This window comes from Rhipicephalus microplus, chromosome X, assembly GCF_043290135.1.
Source record: "Rhipicephalus microplus isolate Deutch F79 chromosome X, USDA_Rmic, whole genome shotgun sequence".
Taxonomy (NCBI): domain Eukaryota; kingdom Metazoa; phylum Arthropoda; class Arachnida; order Ixodida; family Ixodidae; genus Rhipicephalus; species Rhipicephalus microplus.
Window position 1 is genome coordinate 211,085,538 of NC_134710.1, and position 23,529 is coordinate 211,109,066.

The 23,529-nt window shown below is 47.1% G+C and overlaps 1 protein-coding gene across 2 annotated transcripts in view; it reads left to right on the forward strand.

The window, feature by feature from the left end:
• Window positions 1–23,529, forward strand: part of SCaMC (Short Calcium-binding Mitochondrial Carrier) — a 116,945-nt gene that overhangs the window by 79,178 nt on the left and 14,238 nt on the right. Inside the window, exon 9 of one of the 2 annotated variants that reach the window (XM_075878534.1) lies at window positions 6,340–6,487. In XM_075878534.1, the coding sequence (XP_075734649.1) occupies window positions 6,340–6,487 (148 nt within the window). Of the gene's footprint in view, window positions 1–4,239; window positions 4,390–6,339; window positions 6,488–23,529 lie in introns of those variants that run through there. The other variant, XM_075878535.1, reaches the window with a different exon arrangement.

A 23,529-nucleotide genomic window follows, 5' to 3' on the forward strand; every position in this document is an offset into this window, starting at 1 on the left:
GCGGGAAAACTAGTCGTCGCAGTCCCTGAGGCAAGGACTGCGACGCTATCGCAATGTGAAAGCCCTCAGAGCAGCCCCTCGAATGTCATTGACGTGCTTGTGAACGGTGTTTGTGTATCGGCTCTTATTGACACTGGAGTTGCCGTATCAGTTATGGTCGCACGTCCGTTGTTTCGCATCGCATCCACACTGGTGCCCATCCACCTTTACGGCAACGTCCATATCGCGTGTCGCCTGCTGAACGTCGAGTAATTAATGATCAGGTTGACGATATGCTCCGACGCGACGTTATTCGGCCCTCGGACAGTCCATAGGCGTCTCCTGTTGTTCTTGTTGCGAAGAAAGACGGTTCTGTGCGGTTCTGTGTGGACTAGAGACGGCTCAATAAGATCACTCGCAAGGATGTTTATCCACTGCCACTCATCTATGACGCGATTGACAGCCTTCATGGAGCCGATTTTTTTTCTTCTCTCGATCTGCGCTCGGGGTACTGGCAAGTACCCATGGCTGACGACGCTCGACCAAAGACCGCCTTCGTCACGCCAGACGGCTTGTACGAGTTCAACGTCATGCCGTTTGGTCTATGTAATGCACCTGCGACCTTTGAGTGCATGATGGACACCGTTCTGCGCAACTTGAAATGGTACATGTGCTTGTGTTACCTCGACGATGTCATTGTCTTCGCTCCGGATTTCTCCACGCATCTCCAACGTCTGAAAGAAGTTTTCGCGCGTGTGAGCAATGCCGGCTTACAACTAAATCTGAAAAAGTGCCGCTTTGCAGCACGGCAACTCACCATCCTGGGGTACGTCGTGTCCAAAGACGGCATTCTTCCTGATCCTGCCAAGCTTTGGGCCGTGGCCGAATTCCCCAAACCTGCATCTGTCAAAGAACTGCGTAGTTTCGTGGGCCTGTGCTCATACTTCCGTCGCTTCATACGAAACTTCGCCACGATCATATCACCGCTGACGAAGCTCCTTGGAAGTAACGGGCCCCTCAATTCGTGGCCATTCGAGTGCGACGACGCGTTCGCGAAGCTCCGCCATTTGTTGACGTCGCCTCCCATTCTACGCCACTACGACCCTACAGCCCCAACGGAGGTGCACACGGATGCCAGCGGTGTAGACCTAGGCGCTGTCCTGGCGCAGCGAAAACCCGGATTCCCTGAATATGTCGTAGCATATGCAAGCCGTACGCTCACGAGAGCCGAGACAAACTACACCGTCACGGAGAAAGAGTGCCTGGCGATCGTCTGGGCCCTTACAAAGTTTCGACCTTATTTGTATGGTCGCCCATTCGATGTCGTCACCGTCCATCATGCACTATGCTGGCTTTCATCATTGAAGGATCCCTCAGGTCGTCTCGCCCGTTGGGCTCTTCGCTTACAAGACTACGACATCCGTGTGCTGTACCGCAACGGACGCCAGCATGCTGACGCTGATGCCCTCTCACGCTCCCCTCTACCTCAAGACGGCGTGCCTTGCTCAGTAACCTCAATTGCTGTATCTGCCATCGATGTTGACATCCTCGCTACCGAACAGCGAAAGGATAATTGGATCGCCCCGCTGATCGACTTGCTCTATGATCCGTCCGCAACACCATCCACGCGTGCCTTGCGTCGTCGAGCTCACCATTTCGCCATCCGTGACGGCCTCCTACACCGACGCAATTACGACTCTGATGGCCGGCAGTGGTTACTCGTCATACCCCGCAGTCTGCGCTTGGAGATATGTGAATCTTTCCATTCTGATCTGCAATGTGCGCACTCTGGGGTATTCAAAACTTACCACCGCATTCGACAACGCTACTTCTGGCGCGGGATGTACCGCTACGTGCAGCAGTTCGTTCGCTCTTGCCTCACTTGCCAACGCCGCAAACCGTCAGCCCACACGTCGCACGCCGGTCTGCAACCGTTACCTTGCCCTGACCGTCCCTTTGGGCGCGTAGGCATCAATTTGTATGGACCACTTCCTCTGGCGTCGGCTGGTAACCGCTGGGCCATCGTTGCCGTTGACCATTTAACGCGATACGCCGAAACCGCCGCTCTCCCTGCGGCTGCTGCGCGCGATGTTGCGTCCTTCCTGCTGCTTCGATTCATACTGTGCCATGGACCACCCCAAGAGCTTCTCAGCGATCGAGGCCGTGTCTTCTTGTCGGAAGTCGTCGAAGCCATTCTGACGGAGTGCCATTCTGTCCACCGCAAAACTACTGCTTACCACCCACATACGAATGGCCTCACCGAACGCTTTAACCGCACCCTCGGCGACATGCTTTCTATGTGTCGCTGTCAACCACACTAATTGGGATAATATACTGCCCTTCGTCACCTACCCTTACAACACCGCCCCTCAGAGCACGACTGGTTTTTCACCTTTCTACTTGCTGTACGGAAGGCACTCGTCGCACACCATGGACACGATACTCCCGTACACGCCGGATCCATCTGAGTGTACACCTATTTCCGAGACAGCCAGGCTTGCTGAAGAGTGTCGCGAGCTTGCCAAGACTTTTACGACGCAAGAGCAAGAGCGACAGAAGAGTATTCGTGATGGCTCCACCACTTCTGAGCCCACGTTCCTTCCTGGTGCGCTTGTATGGCTCTCGATCCCGACCTCTGTAGCTGGCCTCTCTTGCAAACTACTTCCCAAATACGAAGGCCCCTACCGTGTCATCGAGCGCACCTCATCCGTCAACTATCTGATCGAACCCGTTGAACAATCTTCGGACATGCGCCGCCGTGGGCGAGACATCGTCAACGTGGAGCGCCTGAAGGCTTATTATGACCCGCTCATAGTAACAAGCTGTTAGGTCGCCAGGCGGCTCCCTCTTCGACCCCGGGGTAATTGTAGCGAAGCCTCCCAACTATGAAATGGGTTGAACTCTTGAGTACCTCCTAGTGGGGCTACCCAACAAGGACGCCGCTCGCGCTGAGAGCCCGTGCTTGGCCGTGACTGTCGCCATTGTATATTCTCGCTCGTTGCCGATTAATAAACGCCTTAACAACAGTACTAGTTTATCATCTAAGGGCTCGTTCTTTTTAAACTAATGCCATAGTGGTTCAGTTATTGTAGCTTGTGAATTATTTTTAGTAATGTGTTTATAACATTAACTTGAGACATCATATGGCAAGAAATAACTATTCTTTTTTGTAAGTCCACGAAAAGTAAGGTAGGTTCAAGTAGCTGTATTGTAGTCTGTTCTTTTGAAATGAACTGTTTCTTCTCTGGTGACGCACAACCTACAAGAGGCCATCAACAATGTGGTAGCTCTCAAAAACACGGCCATCTACTGCTCTTAAGACACCACACCAAAATACTAAACAAATGCAACTGCTTGATTGAAAGCGCAGGAAAATAAGGCAACGTCGGCTCACAAAAGATGCTTGCTACCATCTACCATCTAGTTTGAAATGTCATATCAGCAAACTTTCTGAAAATAAAATTACTGATGACATTTATGCACTATATAGAAAAACACCCTTTAATAACAAAAGGTTGTTAAACCTTTGGTCATGAAAAGCTTTTCAGAAAGTGGATAGTGTGAGTGCATTATTAGCTGAGATGTGATGGCGTGATGAGTTAAGGTCATCAAAAACACCTACGAGTCAATGACACTTAAGTGGCTTAAGAAGTAAGGGATTATTTCTCTCTTAATGAAATCATGCGCTAAGAAACCGCCTGTTGAGCCAATACCTTACGTTCACAAAACTTAGATTTTTTTAATCATGCAGCACCACTTGCTTGTGGTAAAAGTTTACTGATTTATTATGGCGCTGATTTGTCGGTAGGCTCTGGAAATACAATTGAAGATGTGGATCCTATGCTGCTTTCCTCCCACATCGCAGTGCACGTTGACATCAACGTGAGTCTGGGTGTCTTTGGTGTCTGAACTCCGGAGAAGACATTCACTTATTGAATAGTCAAATGCCTTTACAACAAAATGGCCTGTATAACTGAAAATGGCTAAAGTCCTGAATGAATTCTTATATTAGTTTTGCTGATGCCTGTATGGGGAATATCGCTGCACTGCATTTGTTTGTACAACAAAATGCTTTGGCACACCTTGCGACTGATTTGTTGCTGTAAAATGAACTCACCAGTAGCAACTGTGCCAGTGCCTTGTACAGTGACCATTGAGAAATGCCATACCAAGAAAATCCTGCACATCCAAATTCCTATATAAGCATGCACTCCGCCATGGTGGTCTAGTGGCTAAGGTACTTCGGTTGCTGACCCGCAGGTCGCGGGATCGAATCCTGGCTCCATTTGCCCTGCAGAGCAAAAACTGGCTGCTTGCGTGCCCTACACAGAGGTGGCCACGGCTTTACTTGCATTAAAAACTGTTAGTGACTGCTACTTTAATAGCTACAGGTAATATTGCCATAACTAACAGCCGTAGCTCTGTACTCCCAAATTTTTGGCTTCTTGTTTTTTACTGTTAATCTTTTTTCTTTGACCTTTGCATGTTGCTTTTTGTCATGTCACAACTGGACTCATGTCTTGCAGCATTTTTGATAGTAGTGTTAGCCTGAATGTCGCTGTATTTACTACCATGATAAATATATGAAGCCGTGTTTCGGTGAAAACTGTGAATGCCATTTGTTCACTCTTTCGCATGGGTTGTGGCAAGTAAGTTTGTCTATTTTTATTTGATTGTACTGCTTGTCCTGATTGTGCTGCTGATAGGACAACATGGTAGGAAGTGTGCCAGCTTAAGTGCAAGCTTTTCTCATCCCTTTTAAAGACTAATGATGCCAGTTCAATATATGTGCATGCTACCAGTCTAGGCGACATGGGTGTTAGAGGCCCCTGTCTGTCCACTTCTTTATGTATACGGTAGACTCGCAGTAAACGGAAATCTTAAACGAAACTGCTGCTTAAACAGAACAAATGGTCCTATTTTAAAGCCTTATTCATCTCTCAGTAAATGGAACTCCTATTAAATGGAACATATTTTCATGGTCCCTTCAGGTTCTGTTTAGCCCTGCCGCAGTGGTCTAGTGGCTAAGGTATTCGGCTGCTTACCCGCAGGTCGCATGATCGAATCCTGGCTGCATATTTGATGAAAGCGAAAATGCTGTAGGCCCGTGTGGGGTCATAAACTACCTATAGGGGTCATAAACTACCTATTGCAACAAGAAAATTAAGGTGCAAAGTTTTTGTGTCAGGGCTTCCTTAAGATTAGCATGATTTCATTTTCTGTGTGTAGTGTGTTAGTGGCTGGCCTGCATAATCTCTAAATGCTTGCTATGCATGAATTGCACAGTTACAAAGCTTGTGGAATCATTCTTCCTTGTTTAAAGTATATCAGTGTATATCTGGGTTTGAAAGTTGCTTCTTATAAGTGAGCATTGAAGGCTTGCATGTCATTTTGTTGTTTGACACGAATAGTGATGATGAACTGGCTCTATAAAAAAGAAGACAAAGGTTTCTTAGTTTTCTTATGCAACTGCCAGCTTATGTTATGCTAATTAGCAGGATGAAGTAGTTGCCTCAAATTAGGAAAGCCAAAGCTTAGCATAGCAAGGTATTTGCATAACTTTGCATAACAAGGTATTTGCATCAGGTGAAATGTTTGCCCATTTTTATTCCCTCATGGCCACTGCCTATCTATGTTGATCACCATAATATCTGAGCGAGCCCCCCTCTCCCCCCTCTTCTTATTTTGAAAGATAATAAACAAGATTTGAAGAGCCGGCCCTTGTTTGATTGTGGAGAAATTCAAGATAGCGGCAAAAGAGCCTCTAAGAAGAATGCAAACTTGTGCTTATACTGTAGTGCTTTATTACCAGCACTTACTTTTTTCACGAAACCAAAGGCTATCCTAGTATGAAATTTCATGTGTTGAGGCAAGGCACGAAATTTTCCAACAATTTATGTCAACTCAGTATGCAACCTTGAGGCAACACACTAATATTACTGAGACATCGTACATACATCTACAGACTCTTGAAACTTGTGTTCCTTGGAACTGCTGCTGCAAAATTCTGTATCAGAGAACTGGTTGAAAAAAAAAAGCTGTAGTGGAGGGGGGTCCACATGCTCAGTCATTGCTGAATATTTCAAATCTTCCAAAATGGGGAAGGAGATGTGTGCGTTGGTAGGGGCGCTTGCTCGGGATTTTACGGTAGTGCCATTCATTTTGTAGACTACTTAGACATTTCTACATGTGCAAAATTTGAGAACAGCATTTTGCTTCTTCAATATTCATTTCAATAGTGGAAACATTTTAAGGTTGCTTCTGTAATTTTGACAAGCTCCTGCTTCACTTTCTGAAGATGTGTTGCTGCCTTTTGTTTTTTTTGTTTGTTTTTCTAAATAAATTCATTTTTTACTCCAGACACTCAAGAAGCTGTACTTGAGCCGGCATGACCTGACAGATGATCCTGGCATCCTTGTGCTTCTAGGCTGTGGCACTGTGAGCAGCTCCTGTGGGCAAATTGCCAGTTATCCATTGGCCCTTGTAAGGACAAGGCTGCAAGCACAAGGTGGGCAATGTCATGCAAAAAAGGATGCTTGCAAAAGTACCTACACGGTGTGCGTGATTTCGTGTCCATTTTATTATGACCTTAATGTACTTGTGTTCTCATATAGGTTAAATTAAACTCCTCTTCTTGGACATTCGGGTGTTTTTTGCCTTGCCAGGGATTTGGTCGTCAACAGAACATCTGTTCATCGCACTGTAGCTGGCAGGTTTTATTGACCTGTGTGGACTACAGTAGAATTGCTACAGTAGAATTGTTGTTCATGCTTTTCAGCTCTTGCCATGTTCATGACATTACACTCGTCAAAACGAAACTAATGGTTGTTGTATCTGTTATAGTTAAAACTATGTTTATGCTGGTGCACTCACTGGCAGTGACCACATAGTTCTGAAGGCATTTGGTTCATGTGGATTGAGTCAAAATAAGCTTTACTATCTGCCAAAACTGTTGTGTAGAAAATTATGGTCACACCCCGCCGCAGTCATCTAGTGGCTAAGGTACTCGGCTGCTCACCCGCAGGTCGCAGGATTGAATCCCAGCTGCGGCAGCTGCATTTTCGATGGAGGCGAAAGTGTTGTAGGCCTATGTGCTCAGATTTGGGTGCACATTAAAGAACTCCTGGTTGTCAAAATTTCCGGAGCCATCAACAACGGCATCCCTCTTAAGGGGGCAGACTGGTCTTTGGAACCAAAAAGTGACAAAAAAATTCAGTTTTTAAAACTGACATATTTGGTTTCTGCAAGTATTTTTCTCTCTCTCTGCAAATTTTCACACACTAGGAGGTGGTAATTTTTTTTTTTAATGTCATTCTAACTGTCCAGATTCTTGGTGCTGTTAAAACAGAACCTGCAAAACAATGGGGAACCGGCTTCGAGGCTTCTTTATAATTGGTCGGCATTTGTGTTAGAAGCTCTGCTACGAATTTATGAGCACCTTTATGAGGATTGCAAAACATGCACACCATGATTGTTGCTTTTTGAAGAAGGTGTGTGTTTTCAGCTTTTCCATTTTTCTAAGAAGAGTGAATTTACGACTGTTCAATTTTGAGGCCTCAATATCTCTGCATTGAGGGCAGGTACAACAATACTTTTTTTTGCAATGGAAACCCGTATGTGTGTAGAATGCAAGTATAGGAGCAGAATTTAGAGCACAAGCCTTTTTAATTAATTATTCATCAAAATTGTAATACAATTCCAACTGCTTTTGCAAAGAGATAGTTCATTTTGCTGTAAAATAATTAAAAAAGGCCTAAAAACAAAAAACTCTTGCATACTTTCATTCTATAGTCATTAGTCTCTGCTGGCATATTTTGACTATCACTTTTAATAAGCGCTTCTTTTTCTATGTTGGCCTTAAACAATAGGGGTAAACATAAGTTATCTCAGGAGCAAGATGAGTTACAGGAAAACTAATAAATACTTGAAATCAGCAGAAAGAACTGCATAATCTTATGCACTTTGATCAAGATCACTAAAGAAATGAACAAGAAATATCTAAGACTAGTCTGCCCCCTTAATCATATGGTGGTTTTGGGTCGTTGAACCCCACATATCAATAAAACTATTGTCAAAAATGTTAGTAATTATGCAATTCTAAAGGCACATGCTAAACACATACTAAGGGAAAATGAAACTATTGTGCACCATGCCCAAACAATTGTGGTCACTGCTGATGACGTTTTTGATTGCAATCCTACAGTTGTGATTGTGCATAGTCAAGGCCCACAATTATAGTAGTTGGTACCACAAGTTCAGGAACATCTTCCGATAAACCTTCCGTTAGCCTCTCTCAAAAAGAACTGTCCTATCTGGGGTGCGCAGCCAGCCGCGCACCAGCCTAATATAGGGTTTGGCAGACTCTCATCACTTACAAATGCTGGAGACAACACCGTGGAAGCTATTTATGTGATCATCCACCTGCTTGAAAGTTCGCACTCTTTCATAGCGCTGTGACAAGTTCCATAGAGTCGATGTATGAAAGCTTCTGAAATTTCGAACTCTGCAACTATTCGGCATCCAATTTTTCAGTCTATCTGCTCCTAAAAAGCATGATCACTCACTGGACTTGTACATGATACAGAAAATACAGATAAACTGGCTTATAATGAACCTCCATATAAGGAATTCCTCGATATAACGAAGTTTTTATATTCCCTGCCGTTACTCCGTACAAGCACATGTATTTGCAACCTGTATGTAACAAAGTAGCAGCGGGAGACAACCTTGATATAATGAATTTTCCCCCTTGAGCAAGATAGGAATTTCGCCCAAGATTTTCGCATTTTGGTACAAGCATGCATCTTCCGCGGGTTCTCTGCTGTCGACGAAGCGCGAAGCGGCGGCGGCGCACACAGGGCACTAGGCGAGAGCAAGCACTCGTTATTGCACGTGTGTGAGGGCCATTCTATGCGCTAGCCGCAACGCGCATGCAGGGACAGCTGTCGCTCCCCAGCGGTGCACAAATGAGTGAATCGGCGACGCTCTTTCACCCTCCGCTAGGGTGCAGCAGGTGTGCCGCGTCATGCATTGTGGCTGTGCGGCTAGCGCATAGAACGGTCCTGAGCGTGAGGCGAGCAGGCGGGCCTGCGAGCCAGCGTTGCCGCCCCGTTCTTGCCTGCCGCCGCAGGAGCACGTGCGGATGTGCCTCCCTCCTTTCTCCAAACCAAAAAGAAAATACTTTCGCGTTGGCAGTGCTAAGGTGTCACATATGTGGGGCCCGCGCTGCATATATGGAGGGCTCTTTACCGACTACTTTTCCGCGGTATCTGTATCTGTGTCGATGTTGTTAGCTCTTTGTTTTCAATGCCGTGCGTGCATGCATGGTTTCACTGCGCGTGCATGGTGTGGCCCCGAACGACATTCACGGCGAACCATCAACACCTTTCACGGCGAACCATCATTTCCTTAAGCACTAATCTGTAATTAAAGCACCGTCATTCATCATGTCATATTCAGAGACTGGAATCACGAGTGGTATCTGAATGAAAACCTTTTATTTTCCGCACGCAGGTAGTTCAACGCATTTCCGAGTAGTGACTCACTATCTGTTAACAACAATGCATTCTTAATAATTTGTCACGCGTCCTTTTTTATACCCAAGAAAAAAGTTTTATAATTGCCAAGTACCCCACAGAACATTGGGCTACAAGTCTGGTGATGCGCCTGAGCTTCAGGTACTTCCCCTCTTCACGGGAAGATGCTCGCTCGTCCTAAGTCGTAGGAGTCTCCTGTCATTCCGTTAAGGAAGGGTGTTACCTCTGCTTGGACTTTATCGTCGCTTTTTAAGGGTGCCACTGACGAGATTGTTGTTTTGTTTCGGGGCTGTAATGAAACACCCATGTCTCATCTCCCGTGACGATAGAGTCCAACATTTTCTCCTTATTGCCTCCCTGCACCAAGGAGAAGCACTGTACCATTTGCGGACATGCTTAACGAACGTGCATCCTTCACCATAAACCTCAATCAGTTGGTGATGAATCTTCAGGGTGGGAACTTCTTGCGTAGAGAAAACACATTACCGCTCAAACCTTGCACTTAGCGGGAGCAGCGATGAACATTTCCATCTCTGACGGCAGCCAAGCGAACACTTGGCGACGTAGCGAATTGCGGATGGGCGGGCTCGAGAAATTAAGAACCGCTAGTCAGATTTAGCTTAGCACCTATCCTCGAGGCTGAAGCTCATTGGGAACCTTACTTTTGGTGCAACCTTCGTAGGTATGACAATAAATTTGTTGGCTGGCAACTTTTAAGTGTTCAAGTGCAAATAACAAACAATAAAAGTAGCTTTAGCTCTTGTGACTTTGTTCTATGATTTGGACATGGTAGGCAACTGTACGAGTACTTAAGTATTGTGGCTAGATAAGTAGGTTTGCTGTCTCGTTTGTGTAAAGTTAATACTGAGCTTTTTCATTTTTTTCAACAGATGTGGCACTGCACTGGGAGAGAGAGATTAAATGTTTATTAGTACTTCCCATTAGTAACTAAAGCGGGTGGGGCCCTACGTCCAGAGCTCCACTGACTATTCACCTTTTTGCTCAGTTTCAAGATTGCAATCGCAACAACGCGTGTTGCTTCACGTGAAACTTCAGGTTATTTCAATTATCACTCTTTTAACACAAAAGCAGAAGGTTTGTTTTTAATGTTGCTAGGAAAAACTTTTTTCCTCTTTCAGGTAAATGGAACGCACTTAAGGTCAAGTACTATATCTTATATTGGTGTGTATAGCTTGGAAGAAAATATATTTGAAATATTTTGCTAGAGTTGGGGAGAAAGAGTTGGAAATGAGAGGGCTACTTGCTAAAGCCTTTCTTCCCCACCTATGCTACTGGGCTGTGGCGGTGCACAAAACCGGAAGCTGTCTAGGACCTGTGTTTGTAAACAGTGAAATGGTTTATAGCGGCTCATTGGGCCTGGTCGAGGATTGCCAATTGGTTTCCCAAAGCCTGACCTGAGAGTCACGCCTCTCACGACCAGTGCGGTAATGTGTGTGATTTTATGAGGGCGAAATTCGCCGCAATAAGATGTGAGGGACAACTTTATGTAGTGTGTGTCAGTGTTGGTATCCATCTGCAACTGGGGCACTCATCGCAATATTTGGAGGAGTGTGTGTAGGTTGGGGTACGTGTTCGTCTGCAGACAACGCCAGTCACTCAATAGTGCTCTGTTCAGTTTCGGGTGAGGTGGTGCCATAGAGATGTCGCTCCAGCTGTTGAGCTTCAAGACTGTCAGCTCGACTATTTGTCCCTCATCATAGTCGGGTACTATGGTGTCATCTACAGGTGTGTCCGTCACCCGGTATGTACTTGTGCGAGCAAGTCGGACGGGCCCGTAGAATCACAGGCACGAAATGATGCTGTGGTCAGATACGATCTGCAAGCGTAAGATTAAAATAGTTCATGGTATTGTGCCATTCATGTAAAATCGATACGCTGTTCGTGAATTCATGAATATAGTGGAGTTTGTACCTCGCTTATCTGCATCTGCGATGGCCAGGATGATTGCAATGTCTTCCACTGTTGCTACCGAAGATCTGCATATTGTCGCCGCAGCCACCAGTTTACCTCTGTTACTGGCCACTGCTGTGTACGTCCGCGACCCACTTGTAGTGGTGCCGGAAGGGCAGGCGGCTGTATGATACACGTCAGGATTAGTGCCATGGTTGTGAAGCTTTCTTGCACGAGCTTGGCGTCGTGTGCTGTGGAAAAACGGGTGCATGTGACGTGGTATTGGTGCCACGTGGATCTGTGAGCGTATAGTCGGAGGGAGTAATTCTGTACTACCGTATTTACTCGCGTAATTCTCGCACTCGCATAATTCTCGCACCCCCCACATCGCCCAAGAAAGATATTTCTTTTTTCCTCGAGTAATTATCGCACCCCAGAAAACTGCCGCAATAATGTCGTCTGCTCGTTCCAGCCACTGATGATAGCGCACGCCATTTGGTGCCATCTCTTAAGCATCAAGCATACTATTGCACGCAAATTCAATCCAATCCAAGCCAAGCCGAAGTGGCCAGTGTGCGTTGCGGCGTGTTTTGTATGCTGTGTCGGTAATCTTAGCACGTTATGGTGTGATACTGAAGCTACACGGCTGCTTCAAGCTGCAAGTGATAGATGACAACGGCACTAAACGACGGCAACAGGGCCGCCGGTAGGCCCTTCGTAGTCTACGAGTTTTGTGATCGCTACTGGTGACGGCAGCTGAAAGCCACCAAGACGCGTTGGGCCTGCCGTGGGCCTAAAACTGGGATTGATGGTAAACTTTATTTCGTCAGAAGGAAACTGCTGACGATTCTGTTAAATAGCCATAAGCCCAATACTGACGTCCTACGCTTACCTTTTGAGGGCTCCTGTTGAGCGACGAACGCTGCCATTACGCCCGCAACGCCCACAAGCTTTGCGTATGGTATTCTAATTCTCGACTATTTGCTTGCACTTTTTGTGTCTCAAATAAATCTTGCCTTGTGTTGAACCTCTCCTTTTATTGTTGAGGTAACTCTTAATTAGTCCTTCTCAAAGCTTGCTGTTAGTTGCTGGTGTGAGAATCCCGATTTGCGGCCACTTTGTTTTTTTTTTTGGCTCGGTACGTTCTCGTGAAAAGTTCTCCCCGCGTAATTCTCGCACCCCCACACTTAGCATCGCTTTTTCGGCAAAAAAAGTGTGAGGATTATGCGAGTAAATACGGTATTCGCATTGCGGGAGGAGGGTAGATGTTGCATGTTCTTCATATGTATTCAGCATCCCGAGCTGAGACAGAGCTGTGGTTCTGGTGTTTTGTGGCAGCCCCATGGCTGCCTTGCAAGCAATTCTGAGGAGTCGGTTCACTGCTCGATGTCTGTTTGACAGGTTGCTTTATAAGGCAGTGCATAGGTGGTACACTTGACAAAAAAGGCGTGCACTAGCAGTAAAGTGTCAGCTTCGTGCATTCCTTTTTTGCTGCAAGTGATGTGACCCAAGAGATTGGTGATACCTCTCACTATGAGATTGAGATTAACAAGGGTGTGGGAATTCGAAGCTGCACTACTCTCCCGATCGTTTTTTCTGCTAGTATAAGTTCGAGCTAGTATAAGTTGGAGAGTACTTGGGTCCACATAGATGTATGCCGATTTCTCCAGTGAACAAGTCAAGTTAATTTTCATGTGACTGTATGTAACGTCAATTGCCCTTTGCAGTACGTCCTGCCTATTTCTATATGAGCCTTTTTTTGCCCAACTTGTAATATTATCTGCTTTAATGGCCAAGCCCAAGTCAGGGTGTAGAAGAAAAGGTGTCTTCGCGATTGGAGTGAGCAATAACAAGAGTTTAATAGATCAGAGAGGTAACAAACGCCTCTAGTGTCCGGTAAAAGTTCTTTTTCGGCGCAGCCCAGCCACGAGCTCTCCGCTCGTGCTCACATTTTGTTGTCCTCTTTTTTGAATAAAATATTCAACACACTGTGCGGCCGGAAGGGAATAGTTCGCTGGAATACCATTGTGAAAGGGATGTACATCTTCACCAAAACGGCTGACAAGTGTACATTTAATAACTAAGGTGCACTTGCTTAAAACAACATTCACACATGATTAGTGCCACACCAACCAACCCGACCAAATCCACTTTTGTCATTTCTGAAAACCTGCTGCACACGATTGCACTGACGAGTTGTTCCTTGTGCACTTGTCACGTTTGCTCGAAACTGAACACGCGTCAAACACTTTCTAATTTCACTTTTAACCGCGTGCACCAATCTCCCCACTCAAAAGAAGTGCGAATTTCCGCTACCGTTGCACTAACACCTCCATGAGGTACAAGGTACTTCTCAATGAGTAGGCATACGCCCCGCCGCGGTGGTCTAGTGGCTAAGGTACTCGGCTGCTGACCCGCAGGTCGCGGGTTCGAATCCCGGCTGCGGCGGCTGCATTTCCGATGGAGGCGGAAATGTTGTAGGCCCGTGTGCTCAGATTTGGGTGCATGTTAAAGAACCCCAGGTGGTCGAAATTTCCGGAGCCCTCCACTACGGCGTCTCTCATAATCATATGGTGGTTTTTGGACGTTAAACCCCACATATCAATCAATGAGTAGGCATACAGATGAGCTGAGTTACCAGTTCGGCAGTATCACTGGTGTTTTCTTTCCGCACTTGATGTGAGCTTCCTTAAGGCGTGTTCGTATCCTGACGGAACGCCTGTCATTTATAAATGTACCCTGTCTTCTAAAGAATGGTTTCCAGGACGTCCGTCGGAGTGGTGGTGCCTGATGGACTTGTCATGTCGTTGCTTGAGATCCCACCTTGTGGCAATGTGTTGTCCTGATCTGTGATGTGTAGGCTCGGCTGCTGCTTGGTTCTTCGCTTGAGTTGAACTCTGTGCCCTAGAAGAAAGTCTAAACTTCAAGTCACCGATCGTTGTGGTGGACTTCCTCGTTAAATGATCGCACTGTCTCATTCTCGATACTGACATACGAGAGTTTTTGCAGAGAGTGAGGAATGTCTGTGTCCACGCAGCTCATGCCAAGTACACAGATGGTAGTAGTAGTAGCGCACTTCTGTTATTCGCACTGTATAGGTCCTTGAAAGGTCTAACAAAGCTTGGTGTTGATAGACACCAGGCCTTGTTGTCACTCGTCGAGGAAAACTTCGTTTAACAAAAACTTCCACATTTGGTCCACTCCACCGAGCAAACATATGCCGTCCTCAGTTTTCAATCCAGAAATTGCAGTCTTGTCTGCAATAAACTTCTCTTCATGTAGCATCTGTTGCATAAATATTTTCGTGGGTGGAAGTTCCATCAGCTGCTCACAGATGAATGGTACTTCTACAGCTTCGACATTATGCATCGTATGGTCGAATTGATTCAATAGGGTCACTCTGACAATGTTTAGCCATTTTTTCCACGCTCTGCTCGCTCCTTCAAATGCCTTGACATTCATTTCTATGATGGGCACTATAGGTAATCTTAGCTTTTTAGATGTCTTTTCTAATGAATGTCCATTGGCTTCCATTGTCTAATACGCCTCTGATAAAGCATGAGTCACTTTCGGTTGTCAGCCATGCACGAAATGTCTGTAGTAGGACCGCATTTTCGTTATGTTGCAATGATGCCTCGTTCATTTTCACCTTCGAAACAGGGGCCTTTGCTTTGTTTAAGTGTTTCTTTCGCATGTATTTAGGGTTGCAAACAACTGTTGCGTGCCTTCCGTTGCACTTATAACAAATTACACGACGATGGCAATCTTTAGACCGATGTCCTTTGATGGTGCACTTAAAGCACCTGCCAGCCTTTGCTAGGCGGTTCTTCCTTTTGTACAAGCTAATGTCGGATGTGGATGACTTCATAGTGTGTGCTGGAGAATGGCAAAAGAAACAGGTACGTTTTTAAATCCTTGCGTGGCTGATCAAAGCAGACATTGTGGGTTGAGCCTCATGAAGCGTGTCTTGTTGGGGATCTTGAACACCACGACCGCCGGCATCCACAAAGGCAATTCTCTCACGAGCTTCCACCTCCATTCGCACGTACTTGAGTAGCTCCCGAAGTTTCGTTTCTGACGTTGCAACCGCATCGACACTCGTCTGTCGGCTCTGTTGTTTGAAGTATTCTACCAACGTATCTCCAAGGATCGCCTTGGTGAGAACCTCGACGAGCATGGTAGCATAGGAGAGCTCCAGGCATCCGAGTGCCTTAAGTCCTCTGATATTGATGTGGATGCTGTCCAATAGGTTTCGCAACGAAGCCACATCGCTGGAGGACTTAACTGCCTTCAGCATTCATAGGATTGACAAGTATTGTTGCTCGATTCTGGAGCCTACGTTTATTCTGGAGCCTACGTCACCGCTAGCGATAATGCTAGAACATTTTATGGCAAGTGTATCAATTCCCGCATGCCTCTCCGCTTGTCAGCTGATTGCCGGCCGACACTCTGTTCGCCGCTATCAGTGCCAGTGTCTTATTTTTCTTTTGCGTGGCCACAAGTTAGGCCTGAATAAACAGCTTGTTCTTCGATCTAGAGTCTGCTCCCTTCATTCATGTTGCGACCCTGTGACATCTGTTGGAGGTGCTGCTTCGTTCATATATTAGACACCCTCGTCAAGCCGTGAACGTTGTCCACGTTGCGAAAAAGACATCGACGCAATCCACGAGCACTGAACAAGCCGCAGGCAGCAGGGTTTATCACCGGAGCGTGGGCCTTTACAAGACGAGGCTCGAAAGACCAAGGCCATGACCTCAACCGCGGCAACGATGACAACTGCTGCACCGCAGCCTGCGATCGTGATGCAGCAGCCAAGGGAACCACCGATTTTCCATGGGTCATCGTTTGAAGACCCAGAGACCTGGCTGGAGACCTACGACCGAGTGGCCGCCCTCAACCATCGGGACACAGAAAAAAGCTCCATCATGTCTACTTTTATCTGGAAGACGTGGCAAGGACCTGGTTCGAGAATCGGGAGTCTTCCCTTCAACCTGGGATCTCTTCTGCGGCGTATTCCTGCAAACATTCACGAGCGTCGCTCGCAAAAAGAAGGCGGCGGCGCTGCTGGAGACTGGAGTGCAGCTGCCCAATGAAAATGTCGCCATTTTCACGGAAGAAATGGCCCGCCTCTTCCGCCACGCTGACCTCGACATGTCTGAGGATAAGAAGGTTCGTCGGCTTATGGGAGGAGTCAAGCCAGAACTCTTCACCGGGCTGATCAAGAACCCCCCAAAGACGGTCACCGAATTCATTTTGGGAGCATCTATGATAGAGAAGATGCTCGAGATGTGGACGCGGCAATACAGCCGTAGCTTCTCGTCTACAAGTTATGCCGACATCTGAACGCTAGGAACTGCCGACCTGCGTGGGACGATCCGTGCGATCGTGCAAGAAGAGCTGCGAAAATTGCTTCCTTCAGCACAGCCTCACGTGGACTCCATCGCAGACGTCGTTCTCCAGGAGATCCAGCAATTGCTGGGCGTTCCTCAGCCTCCAGAGCTGCAGCTGCAAGCCATGAGCTGTGCTGCTCGAGGCTGCCATCGTGCCCTTCCTCCATGCCAAGACGCCGCCCCGTCGCACTTCCGTCGCCAGGCGCCACCGCCATCACCACCGCCATCACCACCACCACCGACGCCCTACCGTTCGTCCATGGGGCAGTGCAGCGCACCGAGGAAAACTGAAGTTTAGCGTGGGCCTGACAACTGCCCACTCTGCTACCGCTGCGGAAAGGCCGGGCACACTTACCGTCGTTGCCAGTACCGACGAATGGGTCGACAGGGCTTTGACATCAATGCGCTGTGTCCACAATGGGGTGAAAGACCACATGACTTTGCTGACTACCTAGCGGGAGTGCAGTCGACACCCTGATAACCTTACCGTTCACTGTCGCCAGGCCGCTACATGTCACCGCAACGCCGCCAATACACCAGCCCTACTCGGGGTCGTTCCTTGAGCCCATACTCTGAAAACTAAGGCAGCAACCGATGAAGGTGCGGTTGCTGTACGCGAACTGCTGAAGATCCTCCGCTGTCTACGCCACGACGAAAACTCAAGAACCTGATGCAACGTCAATGTAATCCTGATGCCAAAACATCACGGCCAGAAGACGACGCAACGTCGAAGCAGCTCTACAAACCATCGCAGCCGTGATGCAACGCCACGACCCAACTGCTACACGAAGCAACAAACTAGCGACCGCGACGTTCTCATCGACGGCCACTGTGTCACAGCTCTCGTCGAAACCAGTGCCGACTATTCAGTCATCAGTGGCACGTTCGCCGCAAAATTAAAAAAATTTAGGACCGCCTGGCAAGGCCTCGAAATCCATACAGCTGGAGGTCACCTAGTTACGCCGGCAGGAATCTTCACAGCCAGAGTCACTACAGCATTGCTCGAGAGATGTCATCCTTGGCATAGTCTTCATAAGCCTTCATGGTGCTGTTATTTACCTGAGGACGAAGTCGATAACATTATTCACCGAAAAAGCACTGCTGCCGCACACGCCATCAGGAAAGCACGCCTTAAATGGGCTGGAAGACTAAGTCGCCATTTCTCCTCGCTCCAGTGTCAGCATTTCCATCGGCACTCAAGAATCAAGACATGCAAGGTGTCATTGAAGGCGACCAGCACCTGTTGATCAGCTGCGAGATTTGTGTTGCCAGAGGAATAGCTGAGCTGCGAAGAGGGAATGCAAGAGTGATGCTCACGAACTTCAGCCGCGAGTACAAGCATGTGAGCAAAGGCACGATGGTTGCTTACATCGAAAACATACTGGAAGCCAGCAACGCTTTCGCAATCAACAATTCTGACGAATCTACTCGGACGACTCAAGCCCATCAAACGGCTTTCGACATTAATTCGAGCCCTCTGACACATAAACAGAAACAGCGTAGAAACCTCCTCCTGAAATCAAAGAACTGTTTTTTGTCGTCGTCAAGAATTCGACAGACCCCTGTGCGAAAGATCGAATCGTAACAGAAAAAAATGCCAGGCCACTTCGTCATAGCGCATACAGAGTTTCAATGGGAGAACGCAAGGCCATAAAAAGACAAGTGGACAAAATGCTATGGGACGACATTATCCGGTCTTCAAAGAGTCGATGAGCATCGCAGGTGGTATTAGTGAAGAAAAAGGATGGAACACTAGGCTTCTGCATTGACTATTGGCGCCTCAACAAGATCATGAAGAAAGACGTATACCCTCTGCCCCGAAAAGATGATCCTCTTGACAGACTCCACAACGCAAAATGGTTTTCATCGATGGACCTCAAGACAGGCTACTGGAAAATCGAAGTAGACGAGCGAGCACCAAGAAAAGACTGTCTTCATTACACCAGACAGCCTCTTCGAGTTCAAGATCATGCCCTTTGGTCTTTGCTCAGCGCCTGCGAATCCCAGCGTGTTAGCGTGCTGACTGCATTGAAGTGGCAGACATGCCTCATGTACTTGGACAATGTCATCGTATTTTCCACAAGCTTTGACAAACATCTCAGGTGCCTTGAAGCTATATTTCAAGCAATCCAGACCTCCGTACTCACTCTGAAGCCAGAAAAGTGCCGCTTTGTATAGGAGGAACTCTTGTTCTTGGGACACGTGATAAGCAAGTCCGGAATATGCCCTGACCTGCAGAAGACAACAGCCATCGCTGAATGCCTGCCACCCGCCGACAAAAAGGCTGTGCATTGATTTTTCAGCCTGTGTGCCTATTACAGGTGTTTCGTCAAAAATTTTGCCCGCATCGCCGAGCATCCTACTAACTTTACAAGGACCGATGTCAAGTTTAAGTGGGAAACGCCATAGGAGAAAGCATTTCAAGAACTAAAATGACACCTGCAGACACCGCCGAGACGCCGACACGGAAATCTACACCGACGCAAGCATTGTAGGTCTCGGAGCTGTCCTGGTGCAGAAGATTGATGGGCTTGAAAGGGTCATCGGTTATGCGAGCTGGTCGCTATCTAAGGCGGAAGTCAACTATTCCACAACAGAAAAGGAGTGTCTTGCCATCATATGGGCTACTTCCAAGTTTCGCCCCTATCTTTATGACTGGCCTTTCAAAGTTGTGAGCGACCATCACACCCTCGGTTGGCTAGCTAACTTGAAGGACCCTTCAGGTGGCTTCACACAGTGGAGGCTGCGACTTCAGGAATTCTACATCACCGTCGTTTAAGTCGGGGCGAAGGCAATGTGACGCCGACTGCTTGTATCACGTTCCTGTTGACCCACCGCTGCAAGACGATAATGGCGACTGTTTTTTGAGAACCTTAAGCGTTGATGACATTGCAGAATGGCAATGAGCTGACCCTCAAATCCATAGCCTTGCAGAATACCTTGAGGACAAGGCTTCCGTTGTTCCAAAGGTATTCAAGCGAGGACTATCATAGTTTTTGTTGCGTAACGGCATCCTCATCAAGAAAAACTTCTCGCCACGTCGAGCCAACTACCTCACCGTGGTACCTTCAGCATTACGTCAAGAAGTTTTGGATGCTCTACACAACGACCTGACAGCTGGACACCTCGGTGTTTCCCGTACGCTCGCAAGAATACTGGAGAAGTATTACTGGCCACGCCTTTCCGCCGACTAGACCAGCCGGACTTCTCCAGCCCATCGAGCTACCTCACCGGCCGTTTCAGCAAATCAGCAAGGATTTACTGGGGTTGTTCTCGACATCAGATTCCGGGAACAAACGGATTATCGTAGCTACCGACTACCTGACTCGCTACGCCGAGACAAGGGCCCTACCCAAAGGCAGTGCCACTGAAGTTACAAATTGCTTCGTCGAGAACATCGTCCTGTGTCACGGAGCTCCACAGGTCCCCATTAATGACAGAGCTACGGCCTTTACGACGGACCTAACTCAGTTTATCCTGAGGTACAGCCAGACAAGTCACCGCCAGACCACCGCCTACCATCCACAGACCAATGGCCTCACTGAGCGTCTTAATAAGACCATAGCCGATATCCTGGTTATGTATGTCGACGTCGAGCACAAGAAGTGGGTGAAATCTTTTCATTCTTGACCTTCGCATACAATACTGCCGTCCATGAAACGACGCAGATGACGCTCTACAAGTTGATCTATGAAAGGAGCCCGGCAAGGATGCTCGACGCTATGCTTCCAAACGTCACTGACGAAGAGAACTTCGAACGTCACCGCCTACCTTCAGCGCGCAGAAGAAGCTTGTTAACTCGCGCGCCAGAATCAGCAGGCGAGTTCAGACAGTCGTCGTTACAATTTTCGACGAAGCTTTGTGGAGTACCAGCCCAGGGACCGTGTCTGGGTATGGACGCCGATACGCCGATGTGGGCTCATTGAAATATTGGTGGGCGCTGCGAATGGGGTTGGCCGTTTGAGGTATCGTTTGGTGCCGTTAGGGTGACCGTTATCACGGACAGACAAATGTACAGACAGACAGACAGATCAAAATTTTGGTGTCCAAGGTCCTCAAGAAAAACTATCGTCTTTAAAACTTCTGCGACAGTACTTTGGATCGTACAGAGTAGTCTAACGTCTCGACGCACTCGACTACGAGGTTGTTCCCGACGGCTTTACAAACTCTCAATGGCTCCGTGCTCGACCTAAAGTCTCCCATGTCATGCACCTCAAGCAATTTCATGCACGAACCTGAGGACTGTGTTTTGTTGTTGTTGCTGTGCTTCACTGCTTGTACTTATTGTTTTTTTTTATTATTGTACTTTCGTCTTTTGTTAAAACATCAGGACGATGCCTTTTTCAGAGGGGGGCAATGCCACATTTTCTTGTCATGTTTTGTTATCACCCCATTTTACTGTCAGTAATTCTCAGCGCAAACCACACCGACACTGTTCAAGAAGCTTTGATATGGCAGTAGATCATTTTCTGAAGAGTACGCCCTCTTTGTGAACGGTACAGTTTATTCTGGAACCTACATCGCCGCTAGCGATAACACTAGAATATTTGATGGCAAGTGTATAAATGCGAACACGCCTCGTTGCTTGTCAGTTGCTCGACGGCCAACGCTCTGTTTGCCACTATCAATGCCAGTGTCTTATGTTCCTTTTGTGTGGCCACAATTACGGCCAGAATAAACAGTTTTTTCTTCGACCTGGAGTCTGCTCCCTTCGTTCACGTCACGACCCCGTGACAATATCAGCACAGTAGAATCCTGTCCAGACTACCCTGAGAAAGATTGAGGATATCCTCTCTAGTCATGAGGAATACATCTTGGGTGGAGATGCCCTTCTGAAAACCCACCATGGTAGTCTGGTAGGAGGCCGTTTCACTTTATGTGGTATTCCAGGTATTCTGGTATTCCAGGTGCGTGAGGATGACCCTCTCAAAAAGCTTTCCTAGGCATTACGTAAGGGATATCGGCTTTATATTTAGCAAGACCTGGGGCTTGCCTGGTTGTGGAATGAGAACAATAGTTCCCTCCTTCCAGCGTTGCAGTATGCTTCCTTCTGGTGACCAGATTTTTTTATTTAGAAAGTCTGGGAGCTGTTGGAGGGCTTAGTCACTTAAATTTGATAACATTGCTTTAGTTATCCCATCTAGTCCTGGGGTTGTTTTTATTGCGATAGCAATTATATGGACACTCTCCACTGTATTTTGTGGCTGGTGCCGACATTGGCATTGGCATCACCTTCAGTCACCGTATATGTATACGTATCTATATATATGTAAATGAAAGAAAGAAAAATAATCGAAAAAAAAAAACTTCGGCGCGCGGAATCGAACGTTGGACCTCTGAATGGTGAATGCGAGGCGTTAACTACTGAGCGACGGAGAAGTACCTCCAATGTTCAAACATTCAAACAGCAAGCTATTTATGTCTACCACTTACCGCTGTTGACGGCATCTCGGGGGGGGGGGGGGGGGGGACTATCGTGTTTTCAGCATTACCAGCAAGATGATGCAATGAGCGCGCGTCGCCATATTGTCACGACGTGGCGATGCGCGCTGTCATCTCCCATGCGTACTTTGCCCCGCAGACTGGGGGGAAGTGGACGCTCACTCACCCGCAATTATCTTGTGGTGGGGAGGATCGTACGTCTTAGCTGGACTCGGGCTTTCACTGGAATGATTCTGTTCTAAATGCCGGGCCCATGAAGGTCACTGCAATCGTTGCACAGTTTCTCTTTGCAAAAAGGGTGAACTTTTCAAACACAGCGAAGTAACAACTGAGATGCTTATTCGCATTCATCTGTACCGGTAGGTACATTTCATGTGTCATTAGTGCGTGAGAAATGCGGGGTATGTTTTGATCTGCTTGCCATTCTGCGCATGGCCTTCCCATTAGTTGCTATCGCATTCATTGCTTCGCCTTTGAGGCAAAGCTGAGACTTCTTTTTCTAAAAGCTTGTGCAGCGACATAAAGTTACTAAATGCTGATGTCGGCGTTCAAGACAGGCTTTCCAGGACCTTGATATTAACTAATGGATTTCATTCTGATATGAGCCACATCGTTAGTACCAGTGTAGTCTCGTTTTAACTGCGTAATCAACTGTTCCATCGAACCGTCGTACACCCCCACAAATTTAGTGAAGGTGTTTGCGATAGCTGTGTGTATTTCCACAGGGTCTAAAATGCTGCGTAAAATATTCCATGTATTCTTCGTTAGCTATGCCAGTTATTCTTGTATAATGTACTCGCGTATACGGCCACTGCATCTGTCACTTCCTGAATCGGTTTGCGGATTGTCCTCTTGTGATTCCACCTTTTGCAGCATTTTATGAGGCTGCGACGGTCATCCCACAATTGTAGAAGATGTGGGTCAATGGCCAGTGTTTTCTGTCTTGTCTGGATGGTCTTGGTGATTCCCTCATAAACAGACTTCATAACTTGCTCCCATTCAAATATATTGTTGGGTGCACAGTTGCCTTGATACCAGTCCTGTTGCTGATCCTGGAACTGATTCCACTCCATAAATCTTGCTTTGTCCAGTGGTCAGTGCGTTTTGATCATAAAAATTGTGATGCTGATTATATCATGATTGCTTCCCAGTGTCTTCAAGTCTTTGCCAGCTAATGTGTTGGTCAACATTAGTGAAAGTGAGATCTGTTGTGCCATGTTCGACACCATTTCCTAATCCAGTGAGGGAGTTCGGGAGGTTCATGAGGGTCA